This window comes from Chrysemys picta, chromosome 24, assembly GCF_011386835.1.
Source record: "Chrysemys picta bellii isolate R12L10 chromosome 24, ASM1138683v2, whole genome shotgun sequence".
NCBI lineage: Eukaryota > Metazoa > Chordata > Testudines > Emydidae > Chrysemys > Chrysemys picta.
Genome location: NC_088814.1, coordinates 10585566 through 10605545, shown reverse-complemented (window position 1 = coordinate 10605545; position 19980 = coordinate 10585566). Strand labels below are relative to the sequence as shown.

General features: G+C 52.6%; 1 protein-coding gene across 3 annotated transcripts in view; it reads right to left on the bottom strand.

The window, feature by feature from the left end:
- Positions 1-18277, bottom strand: part of LOC101937114 (acid-sensing ion channel 2-like) — a 96495-nt gene extending 78218 nt beyond the window's left edge. For 2 of the 3 annotated variants that reach the window (XM_065577329.1, XM_065577328.1), the window contains exon 1: positions 16311-18277. In XM_065577329.1, the coding sequence (XP_065433401.1) occupies positions 16311-16874 (564 nt within the window). In that variant the 5' untranslated portion in view covers positions 16875-18277. The remainder of the gene's footprint in view (positions 1-16310) is intronic. The other variant, XM_042840434.2, reaches the window with a different exon arrangement.
- Between the last annotated feature and the right edge of the window lie 1703 nt (positions 18278-19980).

The window sequence follows — 19980 nt, the reverse complement described above, 5'->3', positions numbered from 1 at the left end:
AGCTGGAGTACCGTGTCCAGTTATGGGCGCTACACTTCTGGAAAGATGTGGACAAACTGGAGAGAGTCCAGAGGAAAGCAACAAAAATGATAAAAGATTTAGAAAACCTGACGTATGATGAAAGGCTAAAAAAACTGGGCATGTTTAGTATTGAGAAAAGAAGACTGAGGTGGGACCTGACAACAGGTTAAGGGCTGTTACAAAGAGGACAGTAATCAAATGATTAAATGTGATCAAAGGTTTTTGATTGGGCTTAATCCGCAGCAAGGAAGATGTATGTTAGATATTAGGAAAAGCTTTCGAACTATAAGGGAAGTTAAACTCTGGAATAAGCTTCCAAGTCACATAGTATTGTTTCTGTTTCCTGATTGGAGGATCCAACACCTTGAGAAGCTACTCTACACAAGGTGACCGTGGTTAAAAACACGAAACAGAATTTGCTTGATGATTTAAAAGATCTCACGAACTGGCCTGGAGTCACATCCCAGAAACATTCACATGAGCAGAACAGTCTGACTGTTAAGGATCATGAATAGCAGAACCAGGAAATAAAGGCACAGTTTTAAGAGAGATTGGAAGCCTAGCTGGTTGTAAAATTTTCAAGCGCAGTCAGAAAAAGCAATTTTGTATAAATCAAAATGTTTCCGGAAGAAACGGTCGATTTTGACAAAACTGTCAATGGAAAAGAGTCAAAACAAATCCTTTTGGCTTCCTCATTTCATTTCAATCACCTCAAAACATTTTGTTTCGGCAATGTTGAAATGGTTTCTTTTTAATGTCTTGATTTGTTTAATTTCATCACAACTCTTATATGAATTTAAATATTGGATTTTATATCCTATATTAATGTTTTGCCTTTATCAAAATGAAAAATGTTGATGTCTCTGATCAAATTTTGGGGGGATTTTCCATGACAATTTTCAGAATTTTGACTTTTCCTTCCAATTCAAAACTAACACACATTTCAACATGTCAGAATTTCCTGCGTAATGAAAATTCTGGTTTCTGACCAGCTTTACTTGGAAGTGAGATCCGATCAAACCCGAGATGGAATGACAAGCCAAGAGGCCCACTTTTGAGATCAGGTTTTGTGGAGGAACCAGGCAGAACCCGTCTGTCCTTGGATTTTCTCATTTTGAATCTCATTTTGAATCTTCTCTCCATGGTAAAGCTCAGGTGTTGGGAACCAACGCGATGAAGAGAGAAGGAAATGCCAAGTGCTACACCAGCTCGTTTGCTGGTTGCAGGCAAATGGGAAACCTTGTTTGTATCTTAAAATGACATGATGGCCAAAAGCCATTTGCGGAATTCCTACAGCACTGCACTGAGGACTCAAGCCTGATTCAGAGGTAAATCTATGGGAGCTTAACGTGAAGTTACCTAAACCTTCTTTTATCCACCTCTGTGTGTGCTTCACACCAGCACAGACGCCCGTAGGGTGTGTCTACAAAGCAGATGGGAGCTCACTCCCCAGGTCCTGCATGAGTAGACAGACACGTACCAGCACTAACGCTGCTTGATCTAGTGGCCACAGCTGCTCGGGCTAGCCACTTGTGTACGCACCCAGGGGTTCGTGTGGGTTGCTACTTGGGTGGCCAGCCCAAGCCACCTCCCGTGCAGCCACGGCCTCACTGTTATTTATAGGGTGATGGCTGCCCTCGAGCTAGGGATACTACTACCTGTGCTGGGAAGCACGCTCCCAGCTGCAGAGCGGACTCACCTTTACAGTCAAACCCTCTGAATGCAACATACTCTAGGTACTTCACAGGGAGTGTGAGTCGAAACATTTTTTTCCACAGCAAAATTACTTCTTTTGGCAAAATGAACATCGACATGAAAAACTGTTGTGAAATTTTCCAGCTTTTCAGTGAAAAACTGAACTTTTCTGGATGAAAATGGTCACGGGAAGGAGGAGGGCAATCGCTTCTGGAGAAGTGCTAGACACACTGGTGGGATACACCTCTACCCCGATATAACGTGACCCGATAGAACACGAATTTGGATATAACACGGTAAAGCAGGGCTCCAGGGGGGCGGGGCTGCGCACGCCGGCAGATCAAAGCAAGTTCGATATAATGCGGTTTCACCTATAACGCGGTAAGATTTTTTGGCTCCCGAGGACAGTGTTATATCAGGGTAGAGGTGTATGTACACATCTAACTCCCATTGGTTTCACCCATCGGCTCTCCGTCTGAATCATGCCTGGTCTACACTGGGGAGTGGGGGGGGCGGGGCAGGGAAATTGATCTAAGTTACGCAACTTCAGCTACGTGAATAACGTCCTTAGATCGACTTAACCTGGTGTCTTCCCCGCAGTGAGTTGACTGCTGCTGCTCCCCCGTCAGTCTAGACGTGATAAATTGACCCCTGCTGGATCGATCGCTGCCCGCGGATCCAGCGGGTAGCGAAGACGTACCAGTCTCTTTTCCCCACCACGTAGCATCACCTCTTCCTCTGTCTGGTGCTGTGATGTCCTGGGCTGAGATCATACAGGGGTGAATAGGGACAGACTCCCTATCATCTAGCTGGGCTCTATTCAGACTTGGCTTATCGCTCTCATTTCTGTCTCTAAAAAGGCAATGCGCGGGGGGGGGTTAAAAACCCACCGGCAATCAAATGCCGATCTTAAAACAACTGCTGAGCTTTATAACCCGTAGCAGCACCTGCCTCTCAGCTCAGATCTCCCTAGATGAATATTTAAATTCTCATTATCACTCAGTTCTCTTGGAAACGAAACAACGTTTATGGTCAATAAGCAACTTCCCACGGATGTATTTTTATTGGGTTCCTGCATGGTGGGGAAATTCCCGGCCAGGGAAGGCCACTTATAGCCACTGAAGGAGAACAGGGTAATTTTTGTTTTCAAGTTAAGATGATTTTTACAAGGCGGCCCTCTGCGATGAAGCCTGCTGGATTCATGAGACACAAGAGCTGTTGTACATTACATAAAACAGTGAGGATTTATCAAGCCCTGTTGATCAGGATCTGAGCTCCCAGTGACATTGGCTTTTCTGGGCAGGGGGATATATTAAATTAATGGAGATATCCCATCTCCTAGAACTGGAAGGGACCTTGAAAGGTCATTGAGTCCAGCCCCCTGCCTAGCAGGACCAAGTACTGATTTTGCCCCAGATCTTTAAGTGGCCCCCTCAAGGACTGACCTCACAACCCTGGGTTTAGCAGGCCAATGCTCAAACCACTAAGCTATCCCTCCCCCCCAGCTGAGATGTCACTTTGTGTGTCTCTCCCCCCGTGTCATGTGAAGAGCTGATCAGGAAGTTTTTTGCCCTCCAAAAAGCCAAATTTGTCAAAAACCAAAACCGTTCACGAAACAGGGTCAGTTTCACCGAATCTTCTAACTCCAGAAGTGATAGGAGAAAAAGACTAGACATTCTCCAAACGTCCCGTTTTGACTTTTTTTTTTTTTTTTAATGAAAAGTTTGGGGGTTTCGAGTTGAAACAACATCTTGCTTAGAAGTTTTGGTAAATTTAGTCTCTGCCCACCCCCAAAAAAGGTTTTATTTAAAAAAAGAAAAAGAAAAAAGGCCAGATTCAAAATGAAGCATTTGGCAATTATTCAAATAAAATGTTGCGATTGACCCAAACGGATTCATTCATTTCTTTATTTAAAGATTTTTCAGGTCATGAAAGTCATTGAGATTTTCGACCTTTTTCATCCCAAGTCAGGACGGGAAAAATTGTTGCTATCTGGACATTTCTGATGGGACGAGAAAACCATGTTCTTATCCGAGGCAGACAGGGGGTGCCCTGGTTCATGCACGGGGAAGCGAGTGCAGGAGAAAGTGACAGACAGAGGTGCCCGTGCACCACAGCATAGGGTGGTGGACAGTATCTAGAACAAATCACACCCACCTTTTCTTTCACCTGGAAGGAAGAAGCAGTTGATATAAAACTGCCACACCTAGGCCAAGGGCTCAACCCACGGGTCTACCTAGCATACTGAACTGGAGTTCAGCTAAGTTCAGCTCTGTGAGACAAGGCAGTGCCATTACCCCTATTTTACAGGTGGGAAACTGAGGCACAGAGAAGCTAAATGACTTACTGAAGGTCATACAGGGAGTCTGTGGCAGAGCAAGAGAATCATTGTGACTCTAGGCTCCATATTCTTTATGAAAATATGCGTATAATATGGGTATGACATAACTGAGATATACTTTATGCAAGATGGGTCTTGTAAGCTATCATTGGAAAGGTTCTGATTTACTGAATGTGATTATCCAATCCGTACGCATCTATCATTTCTGTACCTAAAGTTAGGCATATGGACTATGTAACCATTACAACTGAAGCTTGAGGCTCAGTGGTTTGAGCATTGGCCTGCTAAACCTAGGGTTGTGAGTTCAATCCTTGAGTGGGCCACTTAGGGATCTGGGGCAAAATCAGTACTTGGTCCTGCTAGTGAAGGCAGGGGGCTGGACTCGATGACCTTTCAAGGTCCCTTCCAGTTCTAGGAGATAGGATATCTCCATTAATTTAACTGGGTGTGTATTGGGAAGACACCCACCTAGGATGGGCCGTCAGGAAGGAACAACAAGACCATGAAGATACTAATCTCTATCCATCCTGGGACTTAACTGTGACACTGCTAGGTCAAGTGGTCCTGTCACCTGACACTAAACATTACCTGGGACTTCTTGTAACTTTCCACTGGAAGGGAAGGGAAGGGGGTCAAGTTTGGGAAGCAAAGGATTCCCACCTTATGTAAATCCAATTTAAGAGTGGGGAGGAAGGCAAACGGGGGGGGGACTCCTCTCCATGGCCCACTCTGACAATACAATCAATACAACCGCTCCTGGTGAGGACACGCACCGCCGACACAAGGAGCGTAGTGTGGACACGCACAAGCGATCACCCAGCTAGCTGCATTCTTTAGGCACATTTTCCCCTTGACAAGGATTTAAATGCCGTCTTTGAGGCTGTTTTCTGGACATGCAAATGCACTGGATAGTTACTTATCCGCTCCTTGCTGAAGAGGAGACCTGAGAAGACAGGGACCCACTGTAAAGAAACTAATCATTCCACAGCAGAAACAGAGGTACCTACTGGTCAGTGGCTTGATACACGAACGGGATGGTTCACAGCAACCAGGGCCGGCTCCAGGCACCAGCTTCTCAAGCAGGTGCTTGGGGCGGCCGGTCGGGAGAGGGGCGGCAGGTCCAGGTATTCGGCGGCAATTTGGCGGACGGTCCCTCACTCCGGCTCGGAGTGAAGGACCTCCCGCCGAATTGCCGCCGCAGATCATGATCGCGATCGCGGCTTTTTTTTTTTTTTTTTTTTTTTTTTTTTTTGGTTTTGGCTGCTTGGGGCGGCCAAAACCCTGGAGCCGGCCCTGACAGCAACTCTTAGTTCCATGACAGGCTCCTCCCCTGGGTCAGTACCATTAGCTCCGAGAGGACAAGGCCGACCTCTTCAAAAGTGGGCTCTATTACTGGGTGCCTTGGGTTTTCGGATGCCCAGAATATTGAGGCCCCAGAAGGAGTGACCATGGTTGGCCTTTGTGACTTGCCCATCCTCACTTGGGAACCCGCGAGGGAGTTGGCCGTACGTCCCAGGACTCCCAGCTCCCCGCCCTGCGCTTCAACCACAGCGCCAGACCATTCTTCCCCTCTGAGTGCGTCACACCTGTGACTTCAGCTTGGTTGTATGTCATTTCCTTCCAGGCAAGGGGTTCCCCAGGGCAGCTGCTGGCTGTGGTTATCTCTCCACTGCCACAGAGCAGGGTGGGGTGGAAGAGGAACACTTAGCCAGTCTGGAGGAAGGAGCTGGGCTGGCACTTGGATAGTCCTGGCCTCCTGCTGACCCTCCAGATTCTGCACATTCCTGGGTGACTCTCAGGGTGTGAGCTGTAGCAAAGGGAGCTCCCTCCCTCAGTAAGAATTCCCTTCCCCTTTAGCCCTCACCTGGACTGGCACAATCAGGCCCTGCATTACTGCTGCATTGTGAAGGCCCTTGCGTTCTATCCAGCAATCCCGCAGGGCTGCTGTGGAGGGAGATTTAGCCTCTAGGAGCAGCCCGGAGAGAAGCTTAACGTCACATGCTCCCCTATGTATTGCAGTTCTAGGCAGAATATGGACTGAATATAGGGTGACCATATGTCCCATTTTGCCCGGGACAGTCCTGTTCCCTGGCAGGAGGTCTCCACGGGGGGCTTGCCGCAGAGCAGGGGGCCATGCACGGGGAGCGGTTGCACCGACTTTCCTCCCCCCTGTGTTCCCAGCCTTTTCCTGACCTCACACCTTGAGCCTCTTGCAAGTCCCGGGTTGGTTCCCAGGCTGCCAGGAGCACAGGAGGCGCAGCAGCAGGTGTGGTTTCACAGTCGCTCAAGAAATCAAAGAAACCACATTGTCACTCGGGGCTCAGCCCTTTTCCCCACTGCAGGAGAAAGCCACAATGAGCCGTGTGCTCCGTTAGGAACGAGCCCAGCCGGGTTCCAATGCCTCTCCTTGTCTCTGCTGCTCCACTGCAGCCAAGCAACTCTTCCATGAGCGCTTAGGCCAGGCTGTGTGTCAGGGAGGCCTGTGAGGCTGGGCAAGCAATGGGAAGCTGGGGCTGAGAGTCGTTCCTGTCCCTGCTCTCTAGCTCAGTGGTTCTCAGCCAGCTGTACATGTACCCCTGGTAGGTAGCGGTCTTCCAGGCATTGTGCGCTGGGACACTTCCGGAGTTTGAAGTCTGATTTTGTAAGCAAGCAGTGTTTTAAGTGAGGTGAAACTTGGGGGTACGCAAGACAAAGCTGCCTCCTGAAAGGGGTCCAGTCATCTGGAAAGGTGGCGAGCCGCTGCTCTAGCGTCTAGGGCCCCACCTGAGCTCCTCACAGGCTTTAATGCGATTGTCCTCTCAACTCCTGTGTGAGGCAGGGCAGTGCAAGCGGCCCCATGTCACAGACGGGGCACTGAGGCCCAGCGGGCCAGGTTGCTAAAGGTATTTAGGCGCCTACGGGTGGAAACAGGTGTCTCGTGGGATTTTCAAAAGCTTTCGTAAGTCACACTCGGTGTCCATCTCTGTCTGCAGGCACCTAAATACCTCGCTCGGAGAGATCAAGCGATTTGCCGAAGCTCGCAGAGGAAGCCTGCGACTCGGCAGAGATTTGAACACGGGTCTCACAGGTAAAAGACAAGTGCCATTAGCCCCCTTCCTCTCTAGCACTAGCAGATACAGCAAAGATTGTCCTTCGTAGTGATTGCAACCAGCTCCTCTTGCCTTTGCTACCACTCCAGCAATCCTAACCTCCATTTTCATTTCCTCACCCGTCTTAAACAAGCCGCCTCCCCTTGGCTGTCTGCATCCTCCCCGGACAGACCATTCTTGACCCCGCTCTTCGGGGAACTGGCGTCTCCCTCCAGCTCAGACCCCATTTGCTGTGGTTATTCCTTGGACAGGCCAGACCGACTCAGGAGCCGCAGAGCTTTCGTTCTACGGCGGCACGGATGTCTTTGGCGAAGGGAGTCACTCGAAATGCACGACTCAGCATTTCTGCCCCGCCACCTGGACAGATTGGGTTTGCGAAAGTACGCCAAGGCCTCTGGCAATGAAAGGCAAAGACTCCCAGCCCCCAGCTGGCTCCATCACGAGATTCTTTGCCTCCTCTGAGGTAGGGTTACCATATTTTGTGCCTCCCAAAGGAGGACACTCCACGGGGCCCTGGCTCTGCCCCCAGCCCCCGCCCCAACTCCGCCCCCTCCCCAAAGTCTCCGCCCCCTCCCCTGCTTCCCGCGAACATTTGAGTCGCGGGAAGCCTGAAGCAGGTAAGGGGGGATGTGGGGGGAGGAGGCGCGGCCCAGGCTGGCCCCGGCCCTGGGGTGCCGGCCCCGGGCCCGGCCCCCGGCCGACCACCCCCGGCCCGCCCAGCACTGCGGTCCCCGCCCCGGCCCCCAGGCCCCCGGTCGAGCACCCCCGGCCCCCGGCACCGCACCACCGGTCCCCGGCCCCCGGCACCGCCGGCCCGGCCCCCAAGCCCCCGGCCCGGCCCCCGAGCCGCCGGTGCCGGCCCGGCCTCCGAGTCCCCGGCCCAGCCCCGCCGGCCCGGCCCCGGAGCCCCCGGCCCGGCCAGGCACCGCACCGCCGTCCCGGCCCCCGAGCCCCCGGCCCGGCCCCGCTCCGCCGGCCCGACCCGGCCCCCGAGCCCCCGGCCCGGCCCGGCCCCGCTCCGCCGGCCCATCCCGGCCCCCGAGCCCCCGGCCCGGCCCGACCCCCGAGCCCCCGGCCCCCGAGCACCCGCACGGCCGGCCCGGCATGTCCCAATTTTCCTGGACATGTCCGGCTTTTGGGGCTTTCCCCCGGACGGGGATTTGGAGCCCAAAAAGCCGGACATGTCTGGGAAAATCCGAACGTATGGTAACCCTACTCTGAGGTCCCCTTTTCCACACATTCAGTCTCATCTCTCTTTGCTGTCAGAACACACGTCTCTCCATGACAGGCATATGGCCCCCCATTACCCCAGCATCTCACAGCCTGCAGTGTCTCCTCCCTCACAGCCCTGTGTAGTAGAAGATTGCAGTTAGCCCATTGTGCAGCTGGAGACCGGAGGCACCAAAGGGCATGTCTGCACCAGCACTGCAGGTGTAACGTTTAGCTCACACTACGCTGACCTAGCGGGGATGCTAACGCTAGAAGTGTAGCCAGGAGCAACGGGAGAGGCTCGCTGCCCCGAGTACATAGTTAGGGTCTTGGTCGGGATCAGATATAGGACAGCTAGCCCCGCCCACTGCCCACGGCTCCACTTCTGTTTCCAGTGTGCTCGTTCAATCAGCTTCCAGCTCCAGTGTAGACAGACCCTCTGCGGTAGAATCCAAGTCTGCCAGGCCTAGCCACTGGAGAAGGCTTTGATTCTGGATCTCACCTTTCTAGGCCTCTTCGGGAACGTCGACCCTGCAAAGAAGAAAAGCACCGAGTCTCTGAGCCTGGCACGACTGACTCAGGCTACGGACTCGGGCTGTGGGGCTAAAAATAGACTCATAGATGCATAGACTTTAAGGTCAGAAGGGACCATTATGATCGTCTAGTCTGATCTCCTGCACAACGCTGGCCACAGAATCTCACCCACCCACTCCTGTAACAAACCCCTAACCTATGCCTGAGTTACTGAAGTCCTCAAATCGTGGTTTAAAGACCTCAAGGTGCAGAGAATCTTCCAGCAAGTGACCCGTGCCCCACGCTCCAGAGGAAGGCGAAAACCCCCCGGGGCCTCTGCCAATCTGCCCTGGAGGAAAATTCCTTCCCAACCCCAAATATGGTGATCACCTAAACCCTGAGCACGTGGGCAAGACTCACCAGCCAGACACACAGGAAAGAATTCTCTGTAGTAACTCAGATCCTACCCCCTCCAACATCCCATCACAGGCCATTGGGCATATTTACCTGCTAATAATCAAAGATCAATTAATTGCCAGAATTAGGCTATCCCATCATACCATCCCCTCCATAAACTTATCAAGCTTAATCTTGAAGCCAATATGTCTTTTGCCCCCATTACTAAAATAGCACTTGACCCAGGCTCTGAGACCTGGCCCCGGGGGGGTTTCTTTGCAGTGTAGACATCCCCTTCTTTGTCTCTATTATTCAACCTAACTAGGGACATATTTATCCCCCATCACAGTAGTAGCTAAACAAGTATTGTAAACCATAACACACTCTCTCCAATTATTGCCAGCCTGTATGCAAAATCGTTTGAATAGGGCTTTAGTGTTGATGTGTGTTGACTATCTATGTGTGTGTGTGAGAACGGGTGGGTGAATTGTGTGTCTGCGTGAGCAGCTGGCTGTGTTTGTATGCGAGCTTGTGGGTAGTTGTTTTGTATGTGCGTGTGAATGGGAGGATGTATGTATGACGGGGCGGATGTGTGTGTTGTGTACATGTCTGAGTGGGTGGGCGTGTTGTGTGAGCAGGAGGATATGTTTGTGTGTGAGAGTTGGTGGGTGTCCAGGTGGGGTTGTGAGGAGTATATTGAGGAAAAGCTAAGTAAGAGAGCTGAGATTTCTGTGCAGCTCTGACTGCACTGAGCCCCGGGGCCTTTGCTCTTGTGGCAATGAGTTCCACAGACTAGGTCCAGCTCCTCTGGAAGTTCTGTCTCCTGCCTTCACCACCTGTCCCATGTTGGTCAGCATGCCCACTGCTCTGGTGGAGCACAGCTGCAGCAGGGGGTCATGGTCATGGTGGGAGAGATGATGTCTCAGGTAGCCAGGGCCAGTCTCAGGAAGAGTTTGAAGATCAGAGCTTGAACGGGGCTTTGTATTCAGCATGGAGGCAGGACAGAGAGCAGAACCCTGGGCTGATGTGCTCACAGAGACCTGTGTGGCTGCACAGACAGGAGGAGATGTTTCCCTCTCCCCTCTCCGGCCCCCTCTCTCCACACAGGCCACCCACGTCTGTGTATCTCTCTGACCCTCTATCCGTCTCACTTACCAAACAGCAAATCAGTGCTCAGGGAGGAGCCCAGTTCAGACATAGAACCAAATTGCCCTGAGGTTCTGGCGCCGACCCATCTCTGCACGTTGTCCTGGAGGCATCGCAGAGAAATCCCCAGGGGCTGTACAAGTAACCCTGCCATTACGAATACAGAGACGAGCAGCTAGCAAGGTCCCTTCACACAGTTCTACACACGTGTGTCTCCTGCCTCCCTCCTACCATGTCCAAAGACCTCTCTCTCCTTCTCCCCCTTCTCCCGAGCCTTGTCATCCCCTCAGGTAGCTGCACTCAAAGAGGCACCATCATACTGGACACAGCCTCGTTCCAAGCAACCCGAAGTCCCACAGCAAGGGAGCAGGGCAATGCTCCCAGCAAGTGCAGTGGCACACAGATCCTTTGTGCTTATCATGCATGCGGGCAAAGCTCATGCAACGCTGGCCTATTAACAGATGTCTGCATTTAACTATGTGCCACTCAGCACATGTGGCTGCACCTCATCTGAAGAGTCCACATCCTGCAGTGGGGAACCAGGACTAGAACTCTGGGACTACAGCTCCAAAAGCACGGATCTTTCCCACTTGAGCTAAAGAAGAATGCCATCAGCGAGCGCCCAGTAGTAGGGCCCAGAAGATCTGTCTGAAATCAAGTCTTGTCAGTGCGAGAAGCACCCTTTTTCGTGTCAGATTCCCCTCACTAATGAAGATTGCTAGCTCCCTAGGACAACACCTCAAACAGATTATTGAGCCAATATTACCAATTTTTGATTAATAATTTATCCAGATTTTTGTTTATATTTAAGCAGCTCAAATAACCAACATCCAAAATTGATTCTCCAAAAGTGGATGAAGAATTAGCATAAAAAAGCTTAGGATAGGGTAATCAGAGTGAATAAAAAGGGCTATTTTAGCAGTTTTATTAGTACAGTTATAGATGTGTTAGAGAGTGAGAAAGGAATATCTGGAGATTGGGTAGGTAGGTAAGTAGGTAGATTTTTCCCCTAATGGAAATATTTACGTGAGGCAGTCCCTGTTGTAAGGAGACTGTCTATTGATGATCATTTGTACTGAAAATAAACACACATACAACAATAAAGACAAATACACGCACCAAGTCTTAATGTTACCACTGACCTAAATGGGCACACACAACAGTATGTATAAAACAGTCCCCAATTAGCAGATGATGTTAAGATAGAATCACATTTCTTCATGCATTTCAATCCATGTGTGGTTAGAATTTCAGGAAAACCCCAATTCTCTCTCTGCTGGTGGAGGCTATTCTCTCTCTTAGGATACAAGAGAACATTGATAACACTCCTGTTCTGCGCTCGTGTCCTCTGTATTTGCACCAGATCTGCTGTCTAATACTCCCGTTGTGCTCAGTGGGTCCACCCCTCCCTATTTTCCAGCCCTGCCCTCGGCTCTCCTGTCTCCTCTGCGCCATCTCTCCCCTCCAGCACTGCCCCTTCCCGGTCTGCCCTCTGCCACTGGCTTCGTCTGTCCACTCTCCCATTTCTATAGTTGATCCCCTCCTTCCTCACCTCCCAGCTCTTAGGCGTCCTCCCATGAACCCATCATGGAGCTTGGTCCGACCATTAGAGAAGCAAAGCGATAGAGCGCCAAGCTGGGTGGTGGGTGCAGGGGGCCCTGACCCTGCATTGCTGAGAGCGCTGGACAGTAGCTACCCTGCCTGGTACGAGAGCAGAGTGCATTGGGGTCTCAGCAGCATAAGGGTTGCACATGAGATCTTTTTTACCCTATGCTGCCCAATGCACTTGGTACACTCCACAGACACCCCACTTGGTACATGCCACAAACACACACGCGCGCCTGCCCGATGCCTGGGTACCAAGGATTCCCGGGCTCTGATGGTGCCGGGGTTCCTGCCAACACAACCAGGAGTTGGTTGCAGTTTGTGGCTTCTGGGGTTTCTTTTCTTCCCCATGCGGTTCTCTCCCTGCCCACTCTGGAGAGCCGCAGCATTGCTGCTGGAGTCTGGCACAGGACGCTGCTCTCCTGCCGCGCAATAAGGGAATGGCCACCAGGCCCGCAGGCCCAATGGGGAAGCATCGCAGCAGCCTCCACGCCACCCTGAACGCAGCGGCATTACACGCAGAGGGGCCCGGCTGCAAGCTCACCGCAGCTGGGATCAGCATGGCACGAAGGCAGAAATGTCCCGCGGCTGCAATGTGGCATCACCACAGGGCTATTTCACTCACCCACACCCCAGAAAAACGCCAGCAGGAGGCAGCCCCGGTTCATGCTTAAATGGGGGCATTGCAGGAGCAGGGGTTTTGAATTTGCAAAAAGGGGGAGGTTTCAGAGGCGTCGCCGTGTTAGTCTGTATCAGCAAAAACCACGAGGAGGCCTTGTGGCACCTTAGAGACTAACACATTTATTTGGGCTTCTTCCCAACGGGGCGCCCTTGTGCTCCTCTGCCCCAAACACTCTGCTTGGGATACTGGCATGCCCCACAGTCACCTATTGCCCAATACTCAATGCTTCGCCGACCACTGGGATTCCCGTTTTTCACAGTGCTGTCTGCTCTTGCGCACCAGTTCCAGAATCAGCTCAGAGAAGGAGGCTAAGTCCTTGGGAAGCCACTTGGCTGCATCTTTGCAGAAAAGCCTAGGAATTCACTACCCCGAGCTGCCCAGAATCTGATTAACCACTGGCTAGGAGGCATTGGCAGTACCCTGGGAGGAAGGAAGCACAGCGTGTACAGAAAACACAGCTGGAATCCTGTTAAATAAATAACCGAGTGCCAGCATAGGAAGGGAACTGGGAGAACAGCAGAATGGAGCAAAGCCACCTACTCCATGCACCATGGCTATGCCTTCCCCTTGCCTGCCTTGCTCCACAGCGCAAAGACGACATGTGAGGCTGTCACGTCCGCATGTGGGAGCAGACGCTTCGCACACCCGCACCCAGAGCGGCGCTTCAGTGCAGACCTCCCCCTCTTGCTAATGGTTCCTGTTTCTTTGGCCTCTGGACTGGGAAATGTGTAATTTGGTCAAGCGAACGAGAAGAGCGAGAGTTTCCAGGGTGGGGCATCTGATTAGGAAACAGCCTTGCGCTTGACATCGAGGTACCCCCAAGAGGCGAAACCAAATAACCGAGCTTTGTCCATTATGAGCACCTAGGAATCAGTGCTTATATAACCACACCACGTGTCCACAGGACAATCGGTAGCGAAAGGAAAACAGCCCTAGAGGAGATGGGGGATGTGCCGCAGTGATTTATAAACCAGCCTTTAAAACCATGGCACCTCCTTTTCCATCCGGCGCCACTCCAGTATCGATGCCAGGAAACCACATGGCACACACGGCAAAGGAGCAGTGGCTTGCAACAGGTCACAAACTGAATCCTGACGGTCAAATGCACGAAGTGCGATTCACCAGCCTTCAGCTTCTAGTTTGGGGTGGGGGGGGGGACTCGTAGGCAAAGGGACCAGGGGAGCACATTATTCAGGCCTTTGCTTTTGAGCAGAGATTTTCACCAGACATGACACGCCAAAGATAAGGTTATCTTAAAAGAACTAGCGTATTCTTCAGGCAGGGCCCAAACAACTGCATTCTACGGCAGAGATCCCATCGGGGCCATTTCTGTGGAATACCAGTATTACTTTACCCTGCAAAGACCCTGCCTGGTCCTAGCTGGGGCTAGCCTCCTTTGGCAGACTAAGCGTACTGTGGCAGCCCGTGGAAGGTCAGCGTCTTTTTGGAAATCAATGTGTTCATGGAAACTCAATCACAGAAACACAATGCGCCATTCCAGAGTGACACCCCCGGATTTTAAGCTTCGGGTAAAATCACCAAAAGTTCCTAAGGGCCAGATCCTCAAAGGCATTTAGGTGCCTAAATCCCATTGGTTTCTATGGAGTTAGGCACCTACGTACCTTTGTGAATCTGGGATCAAATGATTTAGGAGCCTAAGTCCCATTGACCTCCATTCAGGCTCCTAAGTGCCTTGGTTTTGAAAATGGGAATTAGGCACCTAAGTCACTGAGGCACTTTGAAAATGTCACCCTGTCAGTGTTTGGGACTTTCATTCTCAGCTAATAGACACTTGTTGCATAATAGCCAGTCTGCATTTGGTTTGGGGCGGCCTATTCTCGAGGGAAGAGCCATATGCACTGTGGGGATCTGGATTACGAGCACTCCCAGTGTCTGAGGACTTCGCTCAGGGATCACTTTCGGCTCAGGCCAACGTCTGACTTGAACGATACTTTTATGGCTTGAACTCTCATATGAGCTTCTCCTTCCCCCCCCCCCACACACACACACCTGCCATCCCCATTCTGACACACACACACACCGGTCTGTTCCCAGGCAACAGCACAGGATTTAGTGCCTGTCCTGACTTAAGGCACCTCTATACACCTTCCTCTCCTCTGAACAATCCGAGCTGTGTTTAATGACCTCCGAGCACCGATTCCTGCTCGTAACCAGGTAGCTGGTCCTGAAGGGGGGTCATGAGTTGGAAACTGCCAATTACTGCTCCATAGAATACAACGTTCCCCTCTCGGATGTTCCAGGAAAACATTCTCCACCTCACAGCCATGTGCCAGTAGCACAAGTCAGCTTAAGCCGCAAGATACAAAAGTAGCAGAGACAAAAGGTTTCATTTGTAGAGGTGACATGGTCCCTATGCCCATGAAATCAAAAGACAGCGCGCAGTCCATTATGACAACCTAGCAATCGATGCTAATATAACCACCCCATGTACCCCTGGGACAACCGGTAGCAAAAAGAGCAAACAGTGTCCATCCTGCAGAAACAAACGTCTGAAAGCAACCAGCTTTATGCACTCTTTGGTTCACTTAACTCTCCCCAAACCTGCTAGGAGAGAAGCCCACCGGGAGAGTGCCGATGCAAGTCGCAGACCCCAGCAAGAAATGATGAGCACTCACCTCTGAGACAGCAATCAAACCAGATGTTTAAAAAAAATACAGGCGCTATTTGGAAACCCTCTTTCCCCTCTCCCACCCATGCCAGCATCCCCCATGCAAGCCTGGCCCCTCTGCTATCAGAACGGTCACCGCTTTCTCTTCCGCAGGAATTCACGCTTTCTTTCAAGCGACGTGCGTGTGTGTGTGTTTAGAGCGGCTGCTTTCCATCCGTGAAACACCACAGGCAAGTGTCAGTCACTGTCAGGGGTGTAATCAAATACTCTTAAGCCGTTTGCTTCTCTCATTCTCCCCGGACTCAGGTGCTGGTTTCACATCTCAGCCAGCCCAGGGAACGGACCCAGCGCTGGGACCGTAGCTGAGCCTGGGGGATTCATTTTACCTCTCGCGCCAACGCAGCGGCAGGAACAGACCCGCACCGCACAGCAAACTAGCAACCGCGCCGAGGATTTCGGAGCCAGAATCGCAGGCCGACAACGCAGGATCCGCCTCGAATGATGAGGCCGCAAACCGCGGGTCCATCAAAGCCACACAGCCCAGGCCAAGACTGCTGTCCCAACGATTGCACTCAGACCTCTCTCCACCTCAGCACCTTTGCCTTTTGCACTAGCATCTATCCAGCCCAAGGCATCGGCCTGCCACCGCAGCTCGACAGCCACGGATCACACTATCTGCTAGGCGGGTCGGCAGGGGCCCGTCCAACTCACAGCTCTGACGGCAAGCCGCCCTTGGGAACTGCTAGCCTACTAGGGACGATCAACCAGTATGAAAGGCCTCTGGCAAACAAACTTCAACTCAACAGGCTGCCTGCCTCTCTCCCAGTACCACGCAAAAGAAGCCAGAACCCAGCAGAGATGGTTCTCTCTGGACTCACCCTTGGCCTGATTGCATCACCTTAAGCACCTGCTGGATTCTCCGCCCCCACACCCAGCTGCACACCAAGAGAAGAGAAAGGAAGCAGAAGCTCTGTCCATACTCACAGTTTTGAAGTCCTTCTGGCTGCACTCCTGACCTTTGAACTTGCAGTACAGCAGCATATCCTTCAGGTCGTGCCCCACCCGCCCCAAGAACTCCTGCATGTTGAAAATTTTCGGTTTGTATTGCTTAAAGTTGGCCTTTTCCTGGAGAGCGGCCAGGACCGCCGGGTCAGCCAGGTGGGGCTCTGGAATCTGCAGGTTCACGTCCAGCAAAGCCAGGAGCTCCCCAGCATGGTACAGGTCATTGGTGGTGAGTCTGGAGAAGCGGAATTCGTTGAGGTTACAGATGGTGACCGCAGGGAAAACCAGGCTGTTGGCCACCACCTCGTCCACTTTAGTGACGTGCTGGTAGGAGAAATAGAAAGCCACCCGATCCGAGCTCTCCACCAGGAGGAGACCCAGCGAGCCCACAAAGGCCATGGTCCACAGCAACCGCCTTATCGTCACCGGCCCATAGACAAAAATGTGGCGGATCCCATGGAGGGAGGAAGTGTTGGCAAACATCTGGATGCTGGAGGGCTCCAGGCTTCCCATGCTGCCCTCGCTGGTGCTGTCCTTAATATCCATTGGGGTAGTTTGTTAAAATCCTGGCACTATTTTTCAGGTCAGTGCCTCTCTAGACAGACAGAACTGTAGCTCCCCGCCACCACCTTCCAATGGGCTGCACCCCTTATCTCTGGGGAGCAGGAGAGGAGAGAGGAAGAGAGGATCAGGCCAGCTGCTGGGAGTTTCTCCTAGGAGCTCAGCAGTAGCCTAGCAGGGGTAAATATTTATATAAAATCCATTCAAACTCTGGCTCTTGATTTCCTCAGTGCGATAAGGAGGGCTGGTTTTATTGAGGGAGACACCAAGGTGATGTGGAAGAGATGTGGGTGGGAAGCGAGAGCTTAGCCAATGGAAATAAAGTCCTCCCCCCTACACACACAAACACACACACACAGACGCCGAACAGCGATGAGATTACGAGAGAGCAGAAAACCAGGCGAGGCAGCTCGCAGCCGGCTAACTAGCGCCCGATGCACAAGGCTGCCCACTTTGCCGAGCTGATGTACTGCGGAGCAGCGGTGCTTTCCGACTGCTTGATTTTTCTGCTCCGATCTTGCTAGCGGCTGGATTCGAGCATCCTCCCAGCCCTGTTTTGGGCAGGGCTCCAGATGCTGCCAGTCTTAGTCCTCGGAGAAAGCCGGGCTGCTGATTCAGAGGGAGAGAGGAGACAGAGGAATGCCAGAGGGAGAGAAGTAAAAGAGAAACAGAGGGAAAGAGATGCAGGGCCCCACACAAGCACAGACACAGAGCAGCAGGCAGATGCCTTCTCTTCCTTCACACAGCAGCTCAGAGGTGAAAGCTACGGAGGGGCAGGACTTGGTGGGTAGCTGCTGCAGAATGGGAGGCCCGCCGGCTCTAGAGAACTGCGGGGTGCAGCTGGGGGGGGGGGGACACGTTTCTTCTTGTCCTTTCTCGTTTCTTCCCCTCTCGCTTTCTCTGACAGCCTGCCCGCTTCGGGACCCCCTGGCACTGCAGACGATCGACAGGCAAGAGAGTCACACCGCCTCTGTGACTCGTCTCCTCCAGGGAGGCACAGGGAGAGGGGATTGCTTCCTGGGAACCTCAGGTTGTTGCTGGGGTGAGGGTGATGTCAAGGAGTCATTCATCAATCAAGCCTCTTCCAGAGTGCAAAGAGGAAGCCAGTAAGCTGCCTGTCTATCCCCAGCCGGAGGTTTGCTCAGGGCTCACCCAGCCGCACGTGGAATGTCCAGTTGTTTTGCTTGCCTTTGAATGTACACGTGAAAGGCATCGGTGATGTGTTTGGGTTTAAAGGGGTTTCCCAGGGAGGTCGCAGTGGGGAGGTGGGGGCCGAGGCCCCACCTGACTGAACGTAGGCTGCAGTATCCTGCAGGAATAACTCCCAGCGCTGCAGCGTCCTGTCTGCAAGCTGCAGCCCACGGGGCCTTGGCTGTGCCTTTCGGGGCGTTTTTGTTCCGTGTCGGCCCCTTGGATCTCAGTGGGGTCCTGCGACTGAGGTCCCTGCGCACTGCAGTAATGATCACGATCATTCACAATAGCTGCATTGGGTCAGGCCCGGCACAAAGAAGTAGGACCGTCTCCATTTGTTTTGTTTTTGTACAGCACCTCGCACGATGGGGCCCTGCCCCATGACTGAGCCTAGCTGCTACCACAATACAAATAATAAATAATAATAAAGGGGAGTTTCTCGCCCTGGAATAAATCCTTGCCTGCCTGCCGGCTGCAGCACAGACGTGAAAGAGCAAAAAATCTTGACCCACTGGATTTGCTCCAGACCTAAAGCGTGCGTGTGAATTTCAGAGGGGTGAAATCCTGGGCCACACTGAAGTTAATGGTGAAACTCCCCTTGGCTTCAGTGGGGCCAGGAGCTCACCCCAAAAGGAAAGTTATTGCAAAGACAGCTGGGTTAGCTCGCCTCAAACCTGTCTGATCAGCTCTGTCCTTTCACTCCCCGGAGCTGAGTGGTGGGCCACCCCCAGCGGTCCCCATGGCAACCACCTCCGTGACCTCCCCACCGAGCAGCCCCAACAACCATGGGGCCGAGTGAGCCGAGGGGACAAGGCCTCCTGCTCCAGTGCCCAATGGAGCCTGCGTAGTTCAGTACGTCGAGCTGGACGACACCAGGAGTTGAGGCAGAGGAAGGGACATTTTGCTGCAGGGATTGGGTGTCGAGATGGGCAGGGAAAGGGGGAGAAAGAGGCTGGGCAGGGGGGACACGGAGGCAACCTCCCCCCAATGGCAATCACCCCCAAACCAATCTCCACCATGCTGCTAAATCATCTTGCAATCCAGACACCTCCTGCCAGCTTCCAAACGTCCGCCGCACCCCTCCCTGCTACACAGGTCGACTCTGGCCAGCACATCAGAGCCTGCACTGCCTGAGCTCACTGCATGAGCGGCTGCAGCCTGAGCTAAAGCTCGCTGGCTGTGTCTGTAACCGAGACCCGTCTTCTACGGAGCGGGCCCCCTCGCCAGCGTGTTACGCCAGCCCCTTCCTGCAGGTTACTCCCGGCCACGCTGCTGAACCTGGCCTCCCCCATGCCAGACAACCCCTTCTAAAGCTGATTCCCTCCCCACCCAGGGACAGTATTAACCACGGGAACTCAGTGTTCTGATATCACCCTGGGGGTCCTGAAAAACCCGTAACACTTTGCACGGTTTGAGCCCCTCCAATCCAGGGATCTCAGAGCACTTTACAAGTGTCGCTGCGCCTCAGGACAGGGCGGCGAGGTGCTGTAGGTATTAGCATCTCCACCTTGCAGACAGAAAGCTGAGGCCTGAGGGGCCCAGGTCCTCAAAGGATTTAGGCACCCAACTCCCATTGACATCAGTGGGAGCTAGGTGCCTAAATACCTTTGCAGCTCTGGGTCTAGGAGTTTAAGTGACAGGCCCAAGGTCACATGCAGAGTCAGCAACAGAGCCGGCAAGAGAACCCAGGCGTCCTGATGTGTAGTCCTGTGCTTCAGCCACAAGATCAGGCTCCAGGAATAGAACCCAGGAGTCCTGACTCCTAGTCCCTTGCGCAAACCGCGCTCTCCGATGAGAGTAGCTCACAGAGGCGAACAGAACCAGGAAGCTTTGCACCAGGAAGGACAGGGGGACGCAAATGCAGGCGGCCTGAGGAATGCCCCTGCCAAGCGTGCTTGTT